Source organism: Podarcis erhardii, assembly GCF_964252035.2.
Source record: "Podarcis erhardii genome assembly, chromosome: 5".
NCBI lineage: Eukaryota > Metazoa > Chordata > Lepidosauria > Squamata > Lacertidae > Podarcis > Podarcis erhardii.
In genome coordinates, this window is record NC_138509.1 from 94,501,485 (window position 1) to 94,526,975 (window position 25,491).

The 25,491-nt window shown below is 48.4% G+C and overlaps 1 protein-coding gene across 1 annotated transcript; it reads right to left on the reverse strand.

Annotated features, from left to right (window-relative positions):
• Window positions 1-641: 641 nt before the first annotated feature.
• EEF1AKMT4 (EEF1A lysine methyltransferase 4) lies at window positions 642-24,587 on the reverse strand. Its single transcript, XM_081862843.1, has 3 exons — window positions 24,301-24,587; window positions 14,840-15,123; window positions 642-5,024 (listed from the first exon to the last, which is right to left on the reverse strand). The coding sequence occupies exons 1-3, from the start codon at window positions 24,497-24,499 to the stop codon at window positions 4,737-4,739; spliced, it is 771 nt and encodes a 256-aa protein (XP_081718969.1). The 5' UTR covers window positions 24,500-24,587; the 3' UTR covers window positions 642-4,736.
• Window positions 24,588-25,491: the final 904 nt, after the last annotated feature.

Genomic DNA, 25,491 nt, shown 5'->3' on the forward strand with positions numbered 1-25,491 from the left:
ATACCATCAACAGTGGTATAATTCTGGAGAGGCTGTCCGAGTTAAAGGGTGGGTGGCATTGATTTGCAGTGGTTCTGGTCCTGCTTGGATGGACATTTCCGGAGAGTGATACTTGGGGAGTGCTCTTTAGCCCCATGGAGCCCACAGTGTGGGGTTCTCAGGGTTCCATTTTGTCCCCCATGCAATTCTGTGCAAGCTTACTCTCAATTAAGACCCAAAGAAGTCAGCAGAACTTGCTTCCACGTAAAACGAAAAGGGTCAGAGTGAATGAGATTTAACAGCAAATTAACTACACATTATATTTTTATCCAAGCAAATGAGAGTTGAACATCGATACTAATGTCCAAGCAGGCCTACATTAAGTTTCCTGGAAAGCCTTCATCTGTTACACAACACTTCTAAACATGAAGTGTCTTCATGGTTGGTTTTTTTTTACCCATTTTACAAATTGGGAAGCAAGGCTGAGGGATGGTGACCAGGCCAAGGTCACAAACAATTCAGCCTTGGCAGGTTTGTGGTGTGGATTCCATTCTCTCAAATCTGAATTGCCTCATACTTATAATAGCTGGTTAAAAACCCAAGAACTAACAAATATTAGAAACAGGAGGTTTTTGGGTTAAAAACCCCCAGCCCCCAATAAATGTCATCAAAACACAAAGTGCCTTTTTAATGCTTATAAGACATTTAACTGTACCGATACATGATTTCAGAATACATTGTCCCGACCTGAGAGATGTACACAGATCACACATACTGGTAGCTTATTTTGCAAATTTAAAAGTGCACAACAGTTTGGGTTTTGAGCATCCTGCTTTGAGGGGCACTTTGTGTCATTTATATAACTGTAACATTTACATTATGAAAGAGAGAGAGGGGGGGGGAGATGCGCGGAGATTATTATAAACAGCCCTGGACACCACTTCAGAGGGAGAGAAGACTCTGATTAAATCACTTTTTTTTTATTAAAAAAAATTACCCACACTTTTAATTTGCAGTTAAAGGCAGATGCCAAATCAATTCATGGTAAAAAGAGAGATGCGGAAAGCAGGCAAGGCATGGCCTCTCTCTCCACCAATTGCATTCACTTGCCTGCAAAAGAGTGCACAGATGCCATTGTGAATATCGCTGCTGCACCGAACTATTTCTGTTAAAGCGAGGGCCTGTGAACTCTGGAAAAGATATCTGCACGTTTTGTGGCTGTAGGTAGGTGAAGTGGGGGGGGGGAGAGAGAGAAAGGGTAGCAGGGAAGAGGGGAGGGAGATGTAGCAGCCCATTAAGTCACATCCACAAATTCCAGGATGCTCAGTCTGGAAACATCAAATGCTGTTGGGGAGAAGAGAAGAGGCAAATGCTGGTTTCTAAGTGAACATCATTGTGCAGAGGAAGAGGAACTACTGAGATGAAAACTAGGCACCCAGTGCTGTGCCCCCTCCCCCACGAGCACTGGGCTTCCCAATTATTCAAGGGAGAAAAACAGGATTAAAGCAATTTGCTTATGGCAGAAGATGAAACAGAAAGCCTCCATCTCTGCACACTTCTCTCTCCCCCCCCCTCGCCCCCAGCTCCTGTGAGATCTGCATCGGCAGGAGAGAAAGAGAGAGAGGGAAGAGGCAGTACAGTGGTCCCTTCCCTTCTCTTCCTCATGCAAGACGGATGGGGAGCATTAAAATGATTCACAGGTTCCCTGGCAGTTTCATTAACATCCACAAAGAGCAGGCAGCTGGACTTCCTCCAACATTAACCAACGGAGGGGGTGGCAGCAGAGGTAATGAGGCAGGGGCTCTGCCCGGAAGCTACTGAACACAACGCCCTTTAACACAAACACCCTTTTGCTCACTGCCGGGCAGCCGCGAAATTCTGCCCGGCCTGGCAGGGACCTTTGCAGAGCTGTATAGAGGCCACAGGGGCAGAGGCAAGCTGCCATCTGTCAGGGATCGCTCAGGTGCCGCTCGGGGACTCACAGGATTGTAGAGTTGGAAGGAACCACAAGGGTCATCTAGCCCAACCACCTGCAATGCAGGAATCTTTTGCCCAACGTGGGTCTCGAACCCACGACCCTGAGGTTAAAAGTCTCGCACTCTACCAACTGAGCCTTGTTGGCAGGGCACCTGCCCTGCTTGCCAAATGTTCGATTCCCAATAGCATTTCCAGGTAGGGTTGGAAATGTTCCCTTCTCTGGAAACCTGAAGTACTGTTGCAAAGTGGACGTCAGTTTAATTAACTTAACTTAAATTAATTACTTCATTGCACGTATACCTTTGTGAGGTAGGTTAGGCTGAGAGCCAGTGAATGGCCTGAGGTCAGTGAGCTTTGTGGCCATGCAGGGATTTGAACTCTGGTCTCCAAGGTTCTAGTCTGGTACTCTAACCACTACTAAACACTGTCCTCTTCCTATGTATATGACTCACTAACCCTGGACAGGGCCTGTTAGTGACCTGCCAAAGGAAGAGATCATGGCAAGTTTGGTCCAGAGTTTTCTCTGCAGGGTGAACTGGGCTTTTTTCTTCCCCTGAGTTGGCCTCCCCTCTTCAAACTAGGGGTGGGGTGGGGCTGTTTTATTCTGCCCTGGACCCACGGTTTGCCTGTTGTGAAACAAAGATCCCAGTGTGTTCCAGGTCCTGATTTTATCCTGCCTGCTGATTTCACTTAACGATCCGCGTGTTTCCTCTGTGCAAATATAAATAAATATTAAGTTCTGCATCAATTTAACCCTCCAAATTGTGCATCAAGAACAGCCTGTATTAAAAAAAACCATGAAAAACGTATGTACTCTTATTTCGAACAACTTATTATTGAGTTTACTAGTCCTGGGAAGGTTCTATTGTGGAGGAGAGCAACAGCTATTGAGCACGAGAGCCGAACAAAACCTCAGAGGCAGTAAGAACGTTGAGAGCAGCTTGATGGACCAGGCCAAAGGACGCATCTAGTCCGGCATCCTCTTCTCACAGTGGTCAACCAGATGCAAGCAGGACCTGAGCTCAACAACAACTCTCTCCTCTGGTGGTTTCCAGAAGCACACGGCTTCCAGCCAGAGAGGCAGGGCTGGGCCACTGTGGTTTGTAGCCACCATCCCATCTCACTTGTGGGGTGGGGCTGGAAGCATCTGGCCGGCAACTTAAGGAAACAGGATGCTAGACGAGATGGGATCTTGGATGTGGAATAAAGGTCTGCGCTGGGTACGCAGAACCCCTTCGCCCAGAAATGGGAAATGCTAACTCAAGCCACAACACTTCAGCTTCCGAGACAGGAGATGACAGGTTTTCAAGCACATTTCTGCAGCTGTTGAGAGCTAGAAATGTGCATGTTTAAAAACACACACAAAACTCTCAATTTTTTAGTACGTGCATTATCTTGTCTCCTTAAGAGTTGTGGCATACACATTGAACCCCACCTATAATTTAAGTCAGCCATCACTTTCTTTACTAGTCCTAATCAGGAAATTCTATTCATATGAATGATGACCTTGCACCTGATCATCTTTCCCCAGTACGTGTAGCCCACACACTGTGTACAGTTACTAAAAATGCACTAGCATTAAAAACAGGGCAGTGAGGGTTCTAGTCATCATGATCTTTGTGTGACTAAAAACTGAAATGGCACATTAGTCTGGTTTCTAAATGGTTAAATGAAGTTTGTTTCTCTACATGTTTCAAATCAACAACAGCTTTTGTTATTATCCAAGGGACCTTCACCCTAATTGCATGGGACAGCCATGTTTGCAAGGCTATCCAGGACCAGATGCAAAGGGGTTGGCTCTGCCTGTGCAGAAGAGAGGCACAACTTTTCACTCCTGCTAAACAAAGCCACAATTATGCACACAATTTCTGCATACAATGACAATGGAAACAGGAACCCTGCTCCTCCTTTGCTTCTAGTTAAATCTGATTCCCCTTTCCCAGCAAGTGACACAGCTTCCACCGTTTGATTTGGCATAAAAAATTATCCAAAGCAAAACAAACAAAGCATGCGGAAGCCCATTCTTATGCTCATAGTTAATCTGCCCAATGAATTCAGATTGCAGAACTGTGGTTCCAAGTTGCAGAATCTGGGATATTTTAGTGGAATGCTGTAGAGGACCCTGAAGAGTGAGTGACAGCCTAGAAGAGAATTGTCCTGTTCTGCCACTTGTCACAGGCAGGACCAACCAGTGAGCCAGATGTGAAGGCAGCACTGGCAGTCACTTGCCTTTAAAAAACCAGCTGAGTGGAATAAAGCCACATTTCAAGATGGCAGAGAGGGCGGCCACAAACTCTAGATCTTCCTCTCCATAGAGAGGCCTGGCGAAGGAGCCCGCTCTGTATAGCACCACCCCAGAAGAACCTGGGGATCACAGGATTTCAAGGCACAGCCGTGAGATTTAAAAACAACAACCAGAGTTTCCAACACCTCGCCACTTTCCACGGAGGGGGTTCGCAGCTCCAAAGTTCAGGCACAAGAGAAGATGCAGAAAGGGGGAGGGAAATGTTCCTTTCTTACAAGAGATTTGGCTGCAGAAAACGTTCCCATCCAGCTCCATGGGGAATTGGCTCCCGTTGCCAACTGCAGGTTTTTTCTTTCTTTCTTTCTTAATTCAAAAAATGAATACTGTATGCAGGAAATTGCCCAAAATGACTTGGGAGAAAATGTTGACTCTGGCAGTTCACCAGCACCAGCAGCAGCAGGCAGATTGGCACGTGGTCACGAGAGCAGTTTTATGTGCCCCCTCTATCCACCCCACCCCATTCCTTGCCAGCCACTCACAGGTCAATGTCAGAGAGAAAATTCTCACTGTCTGGGTCCTGGAGGTAGCGTACAGGGGGCGGAGTCCGGGGAGGCAGGTGCAGGCTCTGCCCCAGTGCCAAGTCGGAAGGGGACAGCTCCTCGCCCTTCCGCATGACGTAGATGAAGTAGTGGAATCCGCTCCCGTACGTGGAGTGCCGGACGGACCATCCGTAGGCTGGCTGGGCGTAGTGGCGCTTGCGGAAGTGCGGCTGAGCAAAGGTGATGGAGATGAACCGGCCACCAGGGCGTAAGACTCTGCTCACCTGGGAGGAAAAGAGGGACAACATTTCAGAGGACTCAGTGCAGGCTGTGTGTGTGTGTGTGTGTGTGTGTGTGTGTGTGTGTGTGTTGGTCTATATGACCCTTGGGGTCTACGATTCTGAGATTCTTTGCTGAGGCTGGGATCTCCTTTCCTCCTCTGCCCTTGCCTCACATCACAGAGCAGCACTGTGTCACTTGGCACACCTATACCCCACTCACCATTCTGTTTTGGCATGCAGCTTGCAAGTTTCTAGACCTCATGACAGAAAGTCTTAAGCATGCATAAATCATGGAAGCATCTGCCTTTGGCTTGGACGTCAGTGACCGTGTGCGGCAAGCGCCCCTGAATACCAACACCACCAATCTTCCCCGCTACTCAAATGTGGGGAAACACAGGGAAAGGTCATTGCCTTTGAGATTTCTTATAAATGCCCATCTCTATCTAACAGACTGCTGCGGGGGGAGGGTGGGCTTGTGCTGATGCAGCAAGGCAGTTATTACTTCTCTTGGTCAGAGAACCCTCCCCATCTGGGCCACAGCTCCTACAAGGACCAGCCTTGGAGAAGAGCCGCCGTTGGTCTACCTGGCTGGCAACGGCTACTTGGGAAAGTCACTGGGGAGTTAACCTGCGGGCTTCTAGATGCAACACAGATGCTCCGCTACTGAGCTCTGGTCCTACTGCACAGGTAGTATGTAGTAATAAAGGCAACATAATGTCTTGCCTTTAGGGGGCATTTAAACCAGTGGTGTGGAGCCGAGAACAAGGCACCCTGCTTCCACCCTTGCTCCATGAGCATCCACTCTCCTCCTCTTCCTGCTCCCCACCATCTCCCCAGAACATTCCTGAGCCAAGATTTTAAAGAGACACTGTGTCCAAGGTACGTCTTGTTTGAAGCCGAGTGGACTTGACCCTTTTAATCATCATTTTCTCCTCGTTGGAACTAAGCTCCTGCTAATAGGATGGAAAAGAACATCAATTTTCTTGCTTGGCTTTATCCAAAGTCAAAGGCATTTACGGCCAGCGACGGCGTGATCGGCATGCTAAACTCTGCTGTTGGCGCTCGGCCGCCAGCACTTTGCCTGCCCGGCTGCTTCCTCCCCCCTCCCTCCCCCCCCCCCGCCCTGCACTGTGCTGCTCAGCTCTTGCCGGTGGTGCGCACCCAGCGGAGCCCAGGAAACACCCCCGCCCTCTGCTGCCCGGACCCCCTCCTCCCCATGACAGGTGGGGATTGAATGCCCTTCATCTCTCATGACTCACCAGTTAACCGGAACAGCCTGTAGCAGGAGGCTGCAAGAGTTCTCTTAGAATGGAGCAAAGGGGGTTGTAAGAGAGACACACACAGAAAGAGAGAGAGAGAGAGACAGGAGGGTGTTTTTTCTGCAGCTAGGGGAAAAAAAGAGGATTATGGGGAGAAGAAGGAGCTCGCCGTTGCAGAAGGGGGGACAGGCACGCATCCGAAACCGCTGCAGCACATAAATCCATGTTGGATTTCGAGGGTTGGATTAAGCAAAAAAGGAACTCGGAAGTCCTTGTGTTTTGACGTTTCCTGGTCCCCAAATGGGATATACTTTTGCTCGTGTGGCCAGGAAGAATTGCACTCAGCCACGAGAATGCTTTGAGGGTCATCTGTTTCACCATGTGCTGTCCCGTCTTCCAGAGTGCAGTTTATCAGCATTTTAAATTTTCTTCATCTGGAAGATTCAAGGGCCATCCAAAAAACATTTCAACATTTCAGTGCATTGTAGGATAGCACCAAAATAGTATATTTTAATTTGCAGAATGTGGGTAGATATCTTTTCAAAACAAGGGCAAGAGCATCAAGAGATACTTAGGACAATACTGGTTGTGTTGTATTTCTTATCAATAAAAGAATTTGGTGTGGTGCAATGAAATTTCTATTCTGAAAGTGTGGTCCAGAGAAAATTGTGTTTGAGAACCACTGCTTTAAAGCATTGTGAGCAATATCTGGCAAAATCACAGAAGAGGGTGCTGAGCAGTGTCCCCAATGCTCAAGGGGACGAGGGCTGGAGGTCCTCATCACTCCTCACCCTCCACTGTATGAGAACACCACAAGAAATATACATCCTGCAACCTCAGGAATAAATGTGCAATGCTGCATAATTTATACAGGTTGCAGGATTCAAGTCACCTTGACCGAAGAAGACACCCAGGCATTGCACACAGCTGAATGCCTTCGTGGTCCTCATGGTGAAGAAATCGGCCTCTTGGCGCAGGAGGAGCGTGCGCCAAGTTTTCACGACTGGGAATAACTTTGTCAAAAAGCTTTGGAAACTCAGGCTGCCTTGGGCAGTGCTTGAAATGGTCTAGCAAAGTCCCTGGGCCGCTTTACTCTCACTTTCTAGCTCGGAGAAGCCTGCTTTGGTTTAATCCTGCGATTTGCTTAATTACTAGGCAGATCTGGGAAAGAGCCAGGCTCTACATTGCTTCTTTATCCAAGAGTCATAGATATAACTGCTGGCTAGGCTGCCTGAGGCCGAAAGGGACTGAAGTGCAAAATAGTTGCAGGGTCCAATGTTGGGGAAGTCCAGGCTAGCCCCCAAAAGCCAAAACGCAGGAGGTCTGCTGAGAATCCTCATGTAAATAACAGAAGGCGAATTATTGCTACACAATGCGGGGCTTCCTTCAACATGGCATGCCGCCGTGCCTAAATGGTTTGGCACCAGCACACCTCCAGTAGAGGGACGGGCAACCTGGGGTCTTCCAGATGTTGCCAGACTCCAGTCCCCCCCACCACTGGGCCTTGCTGGCTAGGGCTGATGGGAACTGGAGTCCAACAACACCTGGAGAAGCTCAGGTCCCCCGTCCCTGTCCTTGTCTCAAGATCTTCCTTGGTGGACCTTCTGTGCCAAAGGAGGAGGCAGCTGGTGGTGTCCCAAGGCAGGGCCTTTTCAGTGGCAGCACCTGTGGCAGGAAGGCGCAACTGGCAGCGTATACTTAAAGTATGGAACTCGCTCTCACAGGAGCCGTGATGGCCCCACCCTAGAGGGCTTTAAAGGAGAATTAGACAAATCCAGTCAGACACAATAATTCTTCTGCGTAACAGTTGAAGAATGGGAGAGTGGGCTTGTGCACCATCCCAATTGTGGGTTTCCCACAGGGATCCTGTAAGAACAGGATGCTAGACTAGACCTGGATTTCAATATTGCAGGTCAAGTCTACCCTAAAATTATTGCCCTGTGGATTTCCTAGTAGGCCACCTCCAGTTTACACAACCACTGGCTCTCAGAGAAGGGAATTCTAATTCACCTCGTTGGTCCCATATAGAAACCTGAGATTAGACTGGAATTAAGGGCTGTGTTCTTCCAGTGTAAACTGGTGTCAAGGGATAGCAAGCAGTGCGGATGTGGTGTGTGTATGGGTGTGTGTGTCTATGTGCAGAAGATGCACCCAAGTCCAACTGCATGGAAGGAGGGAGAGGGAAGAGAGATGTTCTGCTCCAGCTCCTGAACCAAGTTTCTCACACAAGTGAGGCACACAGAGAGGGAGAGAGGAAAAGATTCCAAGCGGGCCCATCATATTCGCTGAATGAGATCCAGTAAGCTTTCCCCTTTGCCAGGGCAGCCTGCAGTTATCAGAACAGGAAATGCTGTTGCTTAGAGACAGCTGCATGGACTTTGGCCAACTGGCAGCTATTGCAGAGTCTCTGGGGGGCTGTGAAACTGAAGAGGGGAGAGAAGCAGGGAAGTATTGTTTCTAGGACTGCAGATCCAGACTTTGGACCCTATTTCTGCAACACTTTGGAGCTGCAATGCATTGGGCGAAGGAGCCAAGATCCATACGCCACGAGTCCGTTTAGCTCTGAGGCTGGCTACCTAACCCTTACAAGCAGTGTGCACCACTACCGCTCACGAGGAGCTTCGATGGCACCTGAATCAACAGCCCATTGTTTGCTTGTCCTCTTCAGTTCCTGTTTGCGCCAGCTCAGCCTCTCCTCCATCAAACACACTGGCTTGAGCATGTCCACATCTCACAGGCTTCCAGGAGAGGACATGCAGTCTCCCTTCCATTCTGAACAGAGGAGAGGCGCAAAGAGCTTTTCTCTGTGAGGGAGTGCAGCACCCCACAGATGGGGTAGCAGATAAGCTAACATGCCCACACCATTTTATGGCCCTGACTCTTTTTTCTGCTCATAAAGACATGGCAGCTATTGTGCCATGCCCCCACGGCAGCCATTTTGTGGGTGGCAGCCAGGGCACTTTCTCAAAATTACAAACATGCCCTACTCAACCCTGTCCCAAAAAGGCTGGTGCCCCCTGCCTTGCCTAGTTCTCAATTCAGATGGTAAACCTATACTTGGAATAAACCAATTCAGAACGTAGCAGGTGGAAGTTCACAAAAACATTCCCTGCAGACTAGCATGGAAGGGCAAAGTGTGCTGTAGCCTGACTTTCTACACATCACACTGGTTTGTTGTGTGGAGGGGCATTCAATCATGTGAACGCCCACCTTCAGCCTGAAATGGTACAGTCCAGGCACAAGTCTGCAACCTCCTTTGTGCACTAGAATAGAAGATGCTAAACTTTTGGAACGTGCCACTTCATACTGCAGGGAGGCGGGTTACCATTTTGTGTGTGCGCATTTTACTGCTTCTCAACATAATAAGGCTTCCCACATGCAGCAAGTTGAGATGGTGACACAAAAACCAAGTGTCCAAGACTGCCACTTGGGTAGTGAGCTTTTTCCACCATTCAACACAATAACATGCAGCAGGTGGGAGGCTCTTTGTCACCAGCCAGAAGCCCGGCTGCAGCAGCAGAGGGAACAGGTAGGATACAAGGCCACTCCACTGGCACAGCCAAAAGACTGGCAGCCTTTAGAGCATCCTCTCCTTGAACTTTCCTTTCCATCAGAACAACTAGCAATCAAGACCTTGAACCCGAGCTTGCTTATTTCCTCCTCCCTCCCGGTGCATTTTCCTTTAGTGCTGTGCCCTGTTAAGAGCGAAAGCCTGAGGGTAGAGACGTTCTCATTTTTATCTAGAAACTGCTCTGGAAGTTGGCTATAGCGTGGGATTGTGTTGGGTTTTTTTTTTTAAAGCACCAAACTTTAAATAAATATATGAGGCGATAGAATTCTTGACTAGAACTTTATCACACCTTTGACAACTCACCTTTGTAAAGACAGCACAGAGAAAACCCTTTTACTCTGATGTGCCAGATTTAACAAAATGAGTCAATCATCCGTCTGCCTCCTTTCTCTCTCTCCAACCCCCCCCCCCAACATTTTTCTATGGAAATGGCTGAAATGAAGCGGAGATTCTGGAGTCACTTTAAACGGCTCTGTCGGCTCTGTCGCTGCAGCCTGGCTTGCTAGCTCCAAGGGAAATGGGAGATCACTCCAAAGCACCCAGCCCCTCCCTAGGAGACCTTGCACAGATGCTGCCTCTCTGCTCAACAGCAAAGGTCATCTGAGGATGCCGGCCAGAGAGTCTCCCGGTTCCTCAGGAGGGCTGGGGAGTTTGTGGGACAGGAAGCCTCTCTGTGGGGAGGGGGGGTGCAGGTAGGGGAGGATTGATCCCCTCGCCTGCCTCTGCCAGAGAGACACGAGGGACCTACATGGCAGGATCCCTCAAGGGCAGCAGCAGAGAGGAGAGGGACTGACCCACGGAATCACCCAGCAAAAGCACTCAAGCAGGAGATTGGTCGGGTGGGAAATCAGACGGGGGAAAAATGAGAGGCAGAGGCAGAACGGGAGGCAAAACGACTCCAGCTGCTCTAGAGCTACTGTGGGGGTTATCCAACATTAACCCTACTCAGAGTAGGTCCACTGAAATTAATGGCTTAGTGGTAGAGCACTTGCCTTGACATACAGAAGGATACAAAGCCTCCACAGGTATATCTGAGAATGGCTCCCTGTCTGAATCTCTGGAGAGCTGCTGGAAGTCAGTGTTGGAGATACAGAGCTGGTTGGATCAGCAGCCTGGCTCAGCAGACAGCAGCTTCCTGCATCCCTGCGTATTCATTCCAGTGGGTCTACTCGTGAGTGGAGCTAGGCTAGATACCACCCACTAGCCACCCGTGGGCATTCGTCCCAAGCAAGTGAAGACATTCCCCCCCCCCCATCTCCTTTAGTGGAAACTCAGCAAAGATCTTTTGCCACTTTACACCCCACATGCATGCAAAAAGAGCCCTGAAAATACAGAGCTAGGAGGGAGAAATGCAGGAGGAGAAGACTGTAGGGAAAGACTTGAGATTGGAGGAGAGAGCGAGAATAAGCGTAGAAGCATCCACGATTTCCAATCCTGTACTTTCCTAATGCCCCCCCCCCCGCAAAAAAATAAAAATAAAACACACACAGCCAAATTCAATATGGTTCCCGCTGCTATGGACACATCAGACCAATTAATAACAGCCTGGAGGCATTGCCTGTCCCTATTGCAATGGCATGGCCTAGTCAATAGGGATGAGGGTTTCCATGGAAACAGGGAGAACCAGCTGACCATTTTTTGGGGGGTGGGGTGGGGGGATTTAAGGAGAAAAGAGAGATCCTTGAAGCTAATAAGAGGGGAAGACAGGCAAAATGTGGTTGGGGGGCACTGGATATCAACACATTCTGCCCCCCCCCACTTTCTTAGCCCAAGACGCCAGAGGCCTATTGGCAACAACAGTACATCCTCCCCCCCAGGGGTGAAGATGCTCAGCCTGCGTGAGCTGTTCCCCCACATCCCTGTGCTGCCGCTACCAACCCCCCCCCCCAATGCAAGTCCCACGGAAATGCTGCAAACAGGACACTTCCCTGGGGCTATCCCTTTAACCAGAAAAACATGAAAAAGAAGTTCTCTCCTCCGGACTCAAACCCTGCCATCTGCAAGCAGCCATTGATGACAGAGCGGCATTGCCATGGCAACCGGGGAGATTCAAGCTGGGCCGTCTCTCTCTTTTTGTGGCGGAGAAAGAGGGAAGAAATCCCCCCCCCAAAAAAATACATTAATGTGCAAGATACTGAAAGGTTGGGAGTGGGGGGGGCGGCGGAAGAAAAACTAATGGGGGTGGGGAAAAGCCACACTCTTCTGCCATCAGAGCCCCAACAAGTGCTGTTTGTTTTTATTTATTAAACTTGTATGCCGCCCTTCATCCGTAATATAAAAATTTAAACCCCCCCCCTACAAAATACAAGATAAAAGCTAGAATGAAAACAAACTATAATGCCCCCCTGTGGTTGGCAGGGTGCTGTTGACTCTGCTTTCTTCTTATCATCCCAAAAATAAGCTTGCTTGGGAAATTGTTCATTCCCCCCCCCAATGAATCGTATCCTTCCCCCCCCCTTCCCACTAACCCTTTCACCCCTCCCTCTGGCAGCAAATACTTTGGGTGCATCTGCACAACTGTCCCCCCCCATTGCAGAATGGTATAATAATAATAATAATAATAATAATAATAATAATAATAATAATAATTTATTTATACCCCACCCTCCCCAGCCAAGGCCGGGCTCAGAGCGGCTTACAAGCAATAATAAAAACAAGATGAATGATTACAACTTAAAAACAAAAATAAAATACAACATTAAAATAATGGAACATTAAAATATTAAAATGTAGCCTCATCGCAGGAGGAGAAGGAAAAGAAGAAAAGAAAAAAAAAGAGAGAGAGGGAGGGAGGGAATCAAATTGGCTCCAAGCCAAAGGCCAGGCGGAACAACTCTGTCTTACAGGCCCTGCGGAAAGAAATCAGATCCTGCAGGGCCCTGGTCTCAGAGCGTTCCACCAGGCCGGGGCCAGAGTTGAAAAGGCCCTGGCTCTGGTTGAAGCCAATCTAACTTCCTTAGGGCCCGGGACCACTAGGGTGTTGCTATTTATGGACCTTGAGGCTCTCCGTGGGGCATACCAGGAGAGGCGGTCCCGTAGGTACGAGGGTCCTAGGCCGTGAAGGGCTTTAAAGGTCAAAAGCAGCACCTTAAATCTGACCCTGTACTCCACTGGGAGCCAGTGCAGCTTGAAAAGCACTGGGTGAATATGCTCCCATGGCAGAGACCCCGTGAGGAGCCTCGCTGCAGCATTCTGCACCCGCTGGAGTTTCTGGGACAGCTTCAAGGGCAGCCCCGCGTAGAGCGAATTACAGTAGTCAAGCCTGGAGATGACCGTCGCATGGATCACTGTGGCCAGGTTGGGGCGGGAGAGGTAAGGGACCAACTGCTTGATGCGGCGAAGGTGGAAAAATGTCGCCTTGGCTGTTGCTGTAACCTGCGCCTCCATGGAAAGGGAGGCGTCAAGGATTACACCCAAACTCTTAACGGAAGGCAATGGCACTAATTGGGCCCCCGCAAGAGAAGGGAGTTGGTCCCTCATCCCCATGCCATCCTGACCTAGCCATAGGACCTCTGTCTTTGAAGGATTTAGTTTCAATCGGCTCCCACGAAACCATCCAGCTACAGCTTCCAAGCATCTGGTCAGTGTGTTCGGGGCCGAGTCAGTGTGGCCATCCATCAGCAGATAGAGCTGAGTGTCATCAGCATATTGGTGACATCCCAGCCCAAAGCTCTGGATAATCTGGGCAAGGGGGCGCATAAAGATGTTAAAAAGCATCGGGGAGGGAATTGCGCCCTGTATCAAACCCCTAAGGGAACAAGGAAGCTACAGGCTGATTATCAAACCCCATAATGGGAGGGAGATATTTTTTTGGGGGGGGGGGAGGCATGCTGCCCTTTAACTGACTGTCATTTACCATCTTGACTTGGCTGAGGACTGCTGTCAATTTTGTTTTAATAATTTTTTAATTAAATTTTACATATATTTTCCAAAAACCATATAACATATATTCTTATCTTATACAATGTTTTGGACTTCCATCAGCTACTTCTGTAGATGTTTTGGACTTCCATCAGCTACTTCTGTACTTCTTCGCTCTTTATCACTTAATCTGCATTTCATTAATTTCACTATTACTTTTAATAATCCTTAACTAGTAATTCTATTCATAAATTTTCTCTGCAATATTTCGCAGTCTTCCTTACAAAACTTCTTGCAGGAGGACTGTTGTCAATTTTAGGAGGCCATGGAAGAGGCATCGTGGTCAGGATCAGTCCTGAAACATAGGTAGAATGTAGGACAAGACAAGGTCCTCCACTCCAACAACCCCGTTTAAAAGGACAAGGTTTTTGGGTGATTCAATGTGTTTTATATATATGAGCCCAATCCACACTTTTTCTAGAAGTAGTCAGGGGGGAATATGTTGGAAAATGGAGGGGGAAGACAAGATTTCTAGGGCTGCTTAAGCTGTGTTTGCAATCTACATTTTGCATCTTGCGAACTCAATATCCCACGTTCAGATTCATTTGCGAGGATCAGTTTTTATATATATTGCTTGTTTCTTTATTATATTATGCATTTTGTGTTTTTATACTGCAAACTGCCCTGTGATCTTTGAATGAAGGGCGTATATAAATGTAATAAATAAAATATTTTGAATGGGCTTTGGCAGCTTGCTTCCTTGCTCTGGGTCCTATATTTCAGCCTTTGCATATCTTGGGGTTTGTGGAATGCCCCCCACCCCCACCCGGAAAGGAGCTGTGTGATAGCAGCATGACGGAAAGCCAGACCATGGGACAGAGATAGAGATCAGATACTTTGCAGTCATGAACATGAGGGCTAGAAACATAAGCAAGGATAGATTTTTCCCATCAGAAATGTGTGATTCTGCAGCACTAAACAGCAATCAAGAAAAAAAAATCAGTGTAGTGATGCTTGTCTAATGTCCTTAAAGTTTGCAAACAAGCCAAGATTCAAGAAGTCACACATGGAAATGGTTAAGATGGTGCCATCCAGCCCAGGTACCAACAGGAATTCTTGCCACTCACCTCAGTTAACACTTGATCCAGAAGCATCCTAGCCTCGGAGGAGACATTCCATGGGTCTGTTTCTTCCACCATCATGGAATCCAGAGTGCCCTTCTCCAACACCACATCAAAGCTCCCATCCACAAAGGTCAAGGCCCGGGCATCCATCACTGCCCAGTGCAGGCCTGGGCAATGGGCATAGCGGTCTTGCACACTTGCAATGCATATGGGTGAGTAGTCAATGCTGGTGATGTCTGTATAGCCCAGCTGGAAGAGGTTGTAGCTCAGAGCACTGTTCCCGCAGCCTGCAAAAGAGATGGGCTTGGACTAGTTAGGCTGAAGAATTTAATGTATTGGCCAATTGTAAACAAAGGATCACCCACGGTGAACCAACTATCCTGGAAGACGGAGACTGTCTGCTGCGGTTGCTCTTTCCCTGCAACTCCCTTTGGTGAGTGCTGGATGTGTTCTAGGATTATGAAGGCTTGGTCAAGGATCCATCAGTCAGACCAAAGGCCCATCAGGTCACAGAATCATAGAACTGTAGGAATCCAAAGGGTCATTTAGCCCAACCTCCTGCAAGCCCAAAAACCTTTTTTTTTTTTTTTTTACTTTACAGGGAATCATCCTTAGCTTTTGCCAAGACAGTCAACATGGGCCCAGACTGTGCCTGGCGTGTCTCATGTCTTTGGGGCTGACGGTGGAAAGTGTTTAGAAGCTCCAGCTGGTCCAAAATGGTCTGGACAGACTGGTGACTGGGGCTGGTTACAGGGAGAATGTTACTCTCCTGATAAAGAGAGCAGATGTCTTTGAAACTTGTGGCTAACCTTGAGCCGTGATGCTTCTCTTAAAAAACAAAACAAAAACAAACCCTGAGCCCAGCAACAAGACGCTTCGTTTTTCCAACTCCAGAGACAGGCAGTTCTAAGACCACACCCCCCCACCCCCGCAAACTGTTCCCCTTTGGTAGCTTACCAAACCCGGAAAGCCACAGGTGGCTGCGGAGGGCAAAAAGAGAGAAAAGCAGGACCGAGTGGGTGCTGCGGATCACAATTAGCTTAATTAGAGATGAAGCAGCACTTAATGAGCGGGTTGCAAAAGGCGCTTTAATTACTTCCACATTGGGCTTGGCATTTGTACGCCTGGCATTTACACTTACACCCAGAGGAAGGCTCAAGGATCTCAACACTCAATCTACATAAGCCACCCTACTAGGCTCTCACCTGCACTGTCCCCAGCCCCTGGGATTTAAAATCCAGCCTCCCTGCCTCTCCCCTCAGTCTACAATATATTAAATGGACTGCAGGTAGAGTAATTACACATGCATTACACAAGCCAGGCATCCAATGAAAACTCTGGCTCCAAGACTTCCTACTAGTTACTGCAGACACTCAGACATCTCCATCTCTATCCTCCATCGGCTGTGGGGGGAGGGGGTGCATATTCCAGCCAGGCCAAAATGCTCAAAAGGAGCCAGAAGGGAGAGCGGTAAAATGGCAAAATTGGGAGGGCAAAATTGAAGGGCAAACCCAAACATGTCCACATTGGAGGGAGGGATTTTTAAAAAATGTAATAAATATAAATAAAATAAAGATGAATCAGACATGTTTCACATGATTTCTATGCCTATCTAAGATAGGGTTTGGTTTTGTACCATTGTGCATGAGGTTCTCCATGCTATTGAAGTCTAGACAATGTGGTGCCCTCGAAGTGTCGCTGGACTCCAGCACCCATCAGCCCCACTAGCATGGACAATGGGGGATGATGGGAACTGTAGTATGACAACATTTGAAAGGCCACCGGCTCCACATTCCAGGTCTAGATCCTCCCACGAAAGAGTTACAGAATGATCTCCGCACCCGCAGAAACCTAGGAACTGGCCTTTTCCCAAGTCTATCATGGGTCTATCTATCTCAGAACTGTCTACGAGGCTTCAGGTGGGAAGCCCTGACCAGCCTCACCTGAAGGGAACCAAACCTGGGACCTTCTGCATGCAAAGCAGATGTTCTGCTATGGAGCTATGATCCCTCCCTTCACGCAGAATGATCTCTCCGCCCCACAATGGCACTTCCAGAAAGAATGAGAAGTGTTGTAGATTTAGGATGCTGGAGGCAGAACCCCACCCTTCCTGATACAAAGCAGGGGCTTCGCCACTGGAAACTCAACCCCAAGTGGACTGCACGATTTGCAAGTTCAATGCCTGCCACCTCAAACTCAGACGCATCTTCCATTTTGTCCTTCACCCCCTGTGTTTTCCAGCACGGCAAGGATCTCGGGACTGTTAATCACACATCCAGCAGACGGGCCCTCTAACAGGCTCAGGCGATTAGACCCAGTTAATCCCAACCTGCTTGGAAGCTCCAGCCTCCCTCCCTATATCAGATTAAGGAGCCACCACTTTAAAAGCCACCGCAGCAGCAATCAGATCAAAGAGATAAACCATCAGGTAGGATTAATGGAGGCTTAGAGCCCTCTCCTTCCCAGTTGGGACTTTTGCAAATGGTAAGCCAGGATTCTGTTAATTCGCTGGCTGTGATTAGGGCGCAGGGGCACGGGGCGCCCAGCGTGGCAGAGCCTTTGGGAGAGGTTCAAAGAAGAAGCCAACAAACGAAGGCACATCAAGATCCCCAAGCAAGAGAGAAGAACAGGGAGTCTAACCTGCTAGCCAGGCTTGCATAACTAGTTGGGGCATTCCCCCCTCCAGTGAGAGAGCTGTTGCCTGAAATTTCATCAGCTTTTAAGGTGAAGGTATCCCAGATTCAGCACAGCAGAGATGAGTCTGGAGCTGTCACTTGCCACACTGAAAACTCTTGCACAGATGCAGGCTTATTTCTGCGTTTGGTACTCTGCGGAGATTTTATTTTAATCTAATTGGTTCTGAAATGCCATTTGACAGCACAGGCATTAAGGGAAGGGCTGCAGCTCCCTGACAGAGCATCTGACTTAGACGCGGGCGGCCGCAGGTTCAATCCCCGCCATCTCCATGTAGGGCTGGCACGCTCCCTGTCTGAAACCCTGGAGAGCAACTGTCAGTCAACTGAGACCACACTGAGCAGGATGGAAAATGTTCTAAATCAGCACAAGGCAGCTGCTGGTGCTTCTGAACGCACAGAATTGCTGGGAGAAGCCAAGAGGCCGCAAAGATGAAGCCTTTCCTGCAAAGCCAGCCCGCCCACCTGCCAATCCCGCCTCTCTCCCATCAACTTCCACCACTTAGATTACCGTGTGCCATAAATAGACAGCAGATGTGCTGCTGAGAGATTAGCTCCGCAGCTGGCTCAAGTGAGCAAGCCAAGCCACGTGCTACGGAGGGAATCATTTTGAATGCATGAGCAAGCAAAGGGCGACATCAGCAAGTGAGGCTCAACTGGTGACCAAAAGCAGTACAGTATTAGAAACTCAGATGCATAAGCTAGGTGCCAAATGGCCCCTTAAAGCAAGGTTACAGTCACCAAAATGGAATGTCCAGTTGCCATTTTGGGGCAAGGTGGCTCTAGAGTCTTATTTTACAAATGATGCACTGACTGTGATTGATTTTCAGTTAAACACCTTGTGGGTGGCGCTGTGGGTTAAACCAGAGAGCCTAGGACTTGCCGATCAGAAGGTCGGCAGTTCGAATCCCCGCGATGGGGTGAGCTCCCGTTGCTTGGTCCCTGCTCCTGCCAACCTAGCAGTTCGAAAGCACATCAAAGTGCAAGTAGATAAATAGGTACCACTCCAGCGGGAAGGTAAACGGCATTTCTGTGCGCTGCTCTGGTTCACCAGAGGCTGCTTAGTCATGCTGGCCACATGACCCGGAAGCTGTACGCCGGCTCCCTCAGCCAATAAAGCGAGATGAGCGCCGCAACCCGAGTCGGCCACGACTGGACCTAATGGTCAGGGGGCCCCTTTACCTTTTAGTTCAGAAAACTAACCCAAGTAGGTTTAAGAATTTAAAGAAGAAAAGTCACTTGATCCAGGGACAGTCCACATATCTACTGGCCTATTCCGACCTCTTTTTCTTAATGGTGACATGGGCCATTCCAAACGTTGGAATATTCTTCACAACTGTGAGCAGGACAGTGGGATGGGGTAAGCGAAAAAAGCCACAACAATTAACTATAGCATGGGCAGTGGTCAGGGATTATGGGAGCTGTGGCCCAACAATGGCTGCTAAGCTTTTTTCTTTCTTTTTTTAAGAAACCCAGGCATTAATAATCCATGCGAATTCCGTAAGATTTCGTACTGTCAGACAGTTTTTGTAGACAGGATAGTGTCACAGGACTGTTCCCTACCAGCTACATATTATAAAATGTGTTCCAAAAAGACCATTTCCCAAATATCAAATGATCTGCATCTCTTTTGGGGGTGGGTGGGAAGAAAGAGGTGAGATTTTCATAAAATCACTATATATTTTTAGGTAGCAGGGACATCCTCACCAGATTAATCTGCCTTGAGGATCCTGGCTAAGCCCATAAGGCAGGATATAAATGTGAAAGATAAATGTATAAACAGATACCCCGTTTGTAGATAAATATTAAAATAGTTATATTTTTATACCTGAGACAGACAGCCAAAGACAACTTGAATATTTAAGGTTTGTGCAATTAACAATCTGCATATCATTTCCATGGCAGATGCCAAATTAGACTTGGCGGGCAAGTTGCTCGTGCTCTACGATATTCTTACTATTAACCATCAGTGTGAAAAGCCTGAGTCAGCCTTCGAAAAATCCTGACAGATGGACTCAAGTCACAAGAGAGGGGGAAAAAGGAAAGCATTCAGGCACACTTTAATTTGCCTCTTGGGCTTTGAAGGATTCTGAAAAGGGCATCAACAAATATATACGGTCTGCTTTTTCTCTAGTAGCAATAGGATCAGGAAGGTATTTTTATTATTATTTTAAAGGGTAAAAAACAGAAAAGCAAATTCCTAACTCTCATGGTGACACGTCAGAGATACAGAAGGGCTCGGAAGGATTTGCGGAGGAAACAGGGCTTTCCTGAAAAGTCTGCTATAAGGATGGGTTCTCAGTTGCAGACCAGACCAACGCTCACATCCACTTTTTATAAATCGCCTGTGCTCCACCAAGAACAGCCCTTCAAAAGGGGCAGAGCATCATTCAGGTTCTGAACAGTGGCAGAGAAGGCCATTGAAGCATCTATTCACACTGCCCTCTGGTGGTAGCCAGGAGGAACCGGGATACTGCTTATTTACAAAATGTCACCCCTGCAGCAGAAATACAAAGGTTTCCATTGCACTCCCTTCCCCCTGTCCCCTCTGCAGGAAAACTGGGTACTCCAAGACCTCAAGAGATGTGAAGCCCCTTCCCTCCAGGTGTGAGATGGGAGCAACTTCTTTTTTGAAGCTGGATATAATAGTTACGGTACATTGCCACAGATTCCCTGGCAAGAGCTGCAGCTTCGATTGCAACCCTTTCAACTTTCCCTCCTCTCTCTCTCTTTTAGCTTCTAGCCCAAGACTGCGAGGGGAAAGCCTGACAGCTGCCTCTCTTTCTCTCCCACTTTACTCCATCACTTCTTTCTTCGCCAAAAGAACCAACACATTTCGTTAAAATCTGAAGCAGGGAAGGCAGAACTTTGCCGAATTAAGCACCACAACGCATGAAAAATACACCAAATTTGCAGGAACCACCCTATCAGCAGAAACTGTGTTTGCTAGGTATAGAATTCACCTGAGTCCCCAATATAGACTTCTCTGAGCTACTTGCATTTGCAAGATAAAGGAGATTAGAAGACCCTGCTGGATCAGGCCATACAGTCCAGCATCCTGTTCTCACAGTGGCCAACCAGATGCCTGTGGGAAACCAGCATGCAGGATCCGAGCACAAGAGCAACTCTCCCCTCCTTTGGTTTACAGCAACTAGTATTGAAAAGCATTGCTGCCTCCCGATGATGCCCTTGATAGCCCTCTCCTCCAGGAAAGCAATGTTAGCTTCCTCCTGAAGCTCAGCTGCATCATGGAAACCCAACAATTGCCTAAATTGTTGCTGGGGAAACCAAGTCAGATGGGCAGGGTAATAATAATAATAATAATAATAATAATAATAATAATAATAAGCTGATAGGATGGCAAGGTCTTCTGCTGTCCCCCACTCCACAAGGCTGCTATCCAGTGTGAAATCCACCAGCTGCATACTTAGGGGGCAATCCTAAGTCTAGATCTATTGAGATGAGATGAGTTTTGATCTGGCAGTTTTTGTGGCTGAGCGTAACTCCCTTATCCTGGCTCAGCTGGAGATAGGCCAGCAGATCCCACCCAGCTGGCTGAGTAGAGATTGGCAGATCTTAAGCCCTGAAAAAGAGGTGTTGCAGGTGGGGGAGACTTAGGCTGGATCCTAGGTAAAGGGGACCCCTGACCATTAGGTCCAGTCGTGGACAACTCTGGGGTTGCGGCGCTCATCTCGCTTTACTGGCCGAGGGAGCCAGCGTACAGCTTCTGGGTCATGTGGCCAGCATGACTAGGCTGCTTCTGCAGCGCACGGATCCTAAGCCAGTTCAAATCAGTCACACACCAACTGGCAATGTGGTATAAATTAACCTGGCAAAAAGGGTGGTGCAACTCAGGTGACACACATAGGATTGCATGAACATTTTGCCCCTTTGCCTCAACTGAAGCAACTGTTAACACACACACACACACACACACACACACGTGCCAAACAGGCACAGACTTCAGGGAAGAGCTGAGCAACAAACTCCATAACGACTGGCCAGAGACCACTGCCTGTAACATACTGATGGATCAACTGTGTGCCGCTGCTTCCCCCTAGTGGCTCATAGGAGCAACATCCTAAGAACATTTTTATAACTCAAAAGAATTCTGAATCCTCCTGCAAAAAGTAAAAGGTAGTGAAGAAAGTGGGTCCTTGAGAAAGGCTGTCCAAATCCATAGTAGGGTAATATTTTTATTTATAGGAAAGGGCAGAAGTTGGTTGGCAGAGCAATGGCTTCAATCGCAGGTTCAGTCCTTGGCATCTCCATGGGAAGGATCACCAGCCCAAAATGCAGGAGAAGCAAAGTTAATAATAACATTAGGAACCTTTTGGGTCAGGCCCATGGCCCATCTTGTCCAGCATCCTGTTCTCACAGTGGCCAACCAGATCACAGAATCGTAGAACTGCATGTTCGGAAGGGACCCACAAGGGCCCTCTGGCCCAAGCCCCTGCAATGCAGGAGACACAGCTAAATAATCCCTGACAGATGACCATCCAACCTGTGCTTGAAAACCCCCAATGAAGGAGAGGCCACCACTTTTTGTGGTAGATGCCTGCGGGAAACCCACAATCAGGCCCTGAGCACAAGAGCACTCTCCCCTCTTGCAGTTTCTGGAATCTAGTGAGAGGTGTGTTTTGCTATTTTGTGCACACATACAGCCTTGACGAACCTGGCACCCTTCAGAGGTTTCGGATTATAACTCCTTGCCTTCACTTCTACTCTTTTCAGTGCCTTCTGAAAACATCCCTCTTTAGACAAGCCTACCCAGATGCTTTGAAAGTTGAGGTAACCCTAATCTGCTTTAGCATTGTAACCTTTTAAAGTGGGGTTGCAATTTTTTTCTTGATTTTCTTGTTTTCTCATTTCATAAACCCCTTTGAGGTTTTGTTTTGTTTTTACAGCCAAGCAGCCCCTGAAGTTTTATGAAACAAACAAGTAAACTAACAAACTCACTCCCAGCAGCCCCAGGTAGCTGGCTGAGGCTGCTGGAAGTTCAAAACACCTGGAGGGCACCAGGTTGGCAAAGGGCCCCAGGGTCTTACTCCAAGTCTGAATGTTATGTGTCACACTGTGCTACAAAGATGTCTGCAAGCGTGATGTGAAGACTGGCAACATCTTCCCCGCAGTGTGAGAATGACCTTAGTGCCTGGAGACATGGAATGACAGCTGGGAGGAGCGCAGAGAGAAGAAATCCCGCAGAGGATCTGCAGCAGCACAACCGGACGCCTTCATCTGCCCCAGCTGCAACAAAACATGTCTCTTCTGCATCAGTTTCTACAGCCACAAGCAGGCTATGCAACCTTCCAAGAGTTTGACCTCACCCCCAAAGGTGCACACATCCATTGTCTCCTGAAACTGACGGGTGCCAACAACAATTGTCTGGTTGGTTGCTTTGGAGTGCCCTGGGGAAGATAAAGCATGTAACAGATTTAATAATAACAATAAGAGGCAGTGTGATGTAGTGGTTAGAGCAGGGGTTGGCAAGGTTTACCTTGCCTGGACCGGTTCACTCCAGCAGAGATCCCTCCGTGGGCCGGATCGCATGCGCCCGCAATATCCGGCACCGCAAAAGCGAGTCCCCGCGTCACGCTGCACCGGTTTAGTACAGTGCGAGGGGACTCGCCGAGTGGGCAGCTCAGTTCAGGGGCAGCTCATGGGCTGGTTACATGACCCCCGTGGGCCGCTTGTGGCCCATGGTTCTTAGGTTGCCGACCCCTGGATTAGAGTGCTGGACTAGTACCTGGGAGAAACCAGTGTTGAAATTCCTGCTCGGCAATGAAGCTTACAAGGAACTTTGGACCGGTCACTGCCTCTCTCTCTCTGCCTAACCTATCAAGGAGATTGACTAGCTGGAAGGTGTGCAGAGGAGGGCGGCCAAGATGATCAAGGGACTGGAAACCAAGCCTTATGAGGAACGGTTGAAAGAGTTGTGTATGCTTAGCCTGGAAAAGAAGAGATGATAGCCATCTTCAATTATCTCAAGAGCTGTCACATGGAATACAGAGCAAGTTTGTTTTCTCCTGCTGTGGAGGGTAGGACACGAACCAAAGGCTTCAAGATACAAGAAAGGAGATTCCGACTAAACATCAGGAAGAACTTTCTGATAGTAAGAGCCGTTCGGCAGTGGAACTGTCTCCCTCAGGAAGCAGTGGATTCTCCATAACTGAAGGTTTTTAAGCAGACGCCGGATGGCCACCTGTCATGGATGCTATGGTTTAAGGTTAGCAGACATCCCCGTTTCCCCGGGGACAGTCCCCAGATTTACAAATCAGTCCTCACAGAACTCTAGCCCAATGGCTGACATTAATTTGATTTTGAATTGATTTTAGAATGAATTGATTTTAGAACACTGTGTTACTTTTACTGTTGTTAGCTGCTCTGAGCCCGGCTTCAGCTGGGGAGGGCGGGATATAATTTTATAATTTTATTATTTCTTATTTTTTATTATTATTAATAATATTATTATACAAAATCCATTGAAGCTGAACAGTGTCCCCGGATTTATTGAAAAAAATCTGGTAACCTTACTTTAGTTGAGATTCCTGCATTGCAGGGGGTTGGACTAGATGACCCTTGGGGGACCCTTCCAACTCTACAAACCTACCTCACAGGGTTGTTGCAGGGATTAAATGAGGATGGGGAGAACCACGGACACCACCTTGAGCTCTTTGGAGAAAAGGGTGGGATATAAAACGCAACAAAGAATATGAGATCAATAACAACGTGACAGACCATACCACGCTTCCAGGCAGGCAGGCAACTCACCCAGCACCAGGATCCGATCACCGGGGCTCAGCTCCGCCTCCAGCTGCTCTCGGAATCGCTCCAAGCCCCCGAACCATTCGGCCGGAGCCGCCCCTTCGTCCTGGTAACGCGAGTCCCAGAATCTCCTGTCCCGGTACCGGGCGTTGGAGTCCGGCAGCTGCCGCCTTCGCGGAGCCGCCACCTCCTCCTCCTCCTCCATGTCGCTTCTCCGGGGAAGGGCGGCCAAGCGAGGGCAGGGCTGTCAGGGAAGGGGGAAGCCTACCGAATCCAGCCTCCGCCCACGTGGCGCCCTGAAAACCACGTGCAGCTTCCGCTCGCCACTTCCTGGTCGGTGGTGGAGAGCTTTGCTTCCGTCTGTTGGGTCTTGCTGGTGGTGGGGTGGGAGAATGTGGGGCGCTAGTCCTCAGCGAGGCGGGGCTGGCGGCTGGCCCATGCGTGGGGTCTTTGCCACTACTTCGTATGAATGGTTTCTCTGTGCAAAACCCAGGGAGGCAGTAAACCCGTTAGCTAGCTTGCTGCAGAGATAATCCAGGAAAGAGTCTTGCACGGCATCTTAGTAATGCAGTCCTAAGTCGTGTCTACTCGGAAGTAAGCCCCATTGAACTGAACGGGGCTTACTCCCAGGTAAGCGGCGTGAGGACTGCAGTCTTGAAAGGCTCACAAGTTTATTCTCCACGTATGCTTAGCCTGGTAAAGAAAAGACTTGAGAGGAGATTTGATAATCATTTTCAAATATCTAAAGGGCCGTTGGTAGAAGCTTGTTTTCTCTTGCTCTGGAGGGTAGGACACGATCCAGTGAATTCAAAACAAAAAATTCCTTCCAGTAGCACCTTAAAGACCAACTAAGTTAGTTCTAGGTATGAGCTTTCGTGTGCATGCACACTTCTTCAGATTCAGGTATCTGAAGAAGTGTGCATGCACGCGAAAGCTCATACCTAGAACTAACTTAGTTGGTCTTTAAGGTGTTACTGGAAGGAATTTTTTGTTTTGACTATGGCAGACCAACACGGCTACCTATCTGTAACAGTGTATTCAAGTTACAAGAAAGGAGAGTCTGACTAAACACCAAGAACTGTCTGACAGGAAGAGCTGTTCTTGCAGTGGAATGAACTCCCACAAGAGGGGGTAGATTCTCCTTCCTTGGAGGTTTTTAAGCAGAGGTCGATGGCCATCTGTCTTGGTCGCAGGGGG

Excerpts from the sequence above, each read along its gene's own strand:
- EEF1AKMT4 (XM_081862843.1), bottom strand. The coding sequence starts at position 24,499 with ATGGAGGAGGAGGAGGAGGTGGCGGCTCCGCGAAGGCGGCAGCTGCCG. Across the intron at positions 15,124-24,300 it reads TGATCGGATCCTGGTGCTGG|GCTGCGGGAACAGTGCTCTG; the intron begins GTGAGTTGCCTG and ends TCTCTTTTGCAG. Across the intron at positions 5,025-14,839 it reads TGGATCAAGTGTTAACTGAG|GTGAGCAGAGTCTTACGCCC; the intron begins GTGAGTGGCAAG and ends TTTTCCTCCCAG.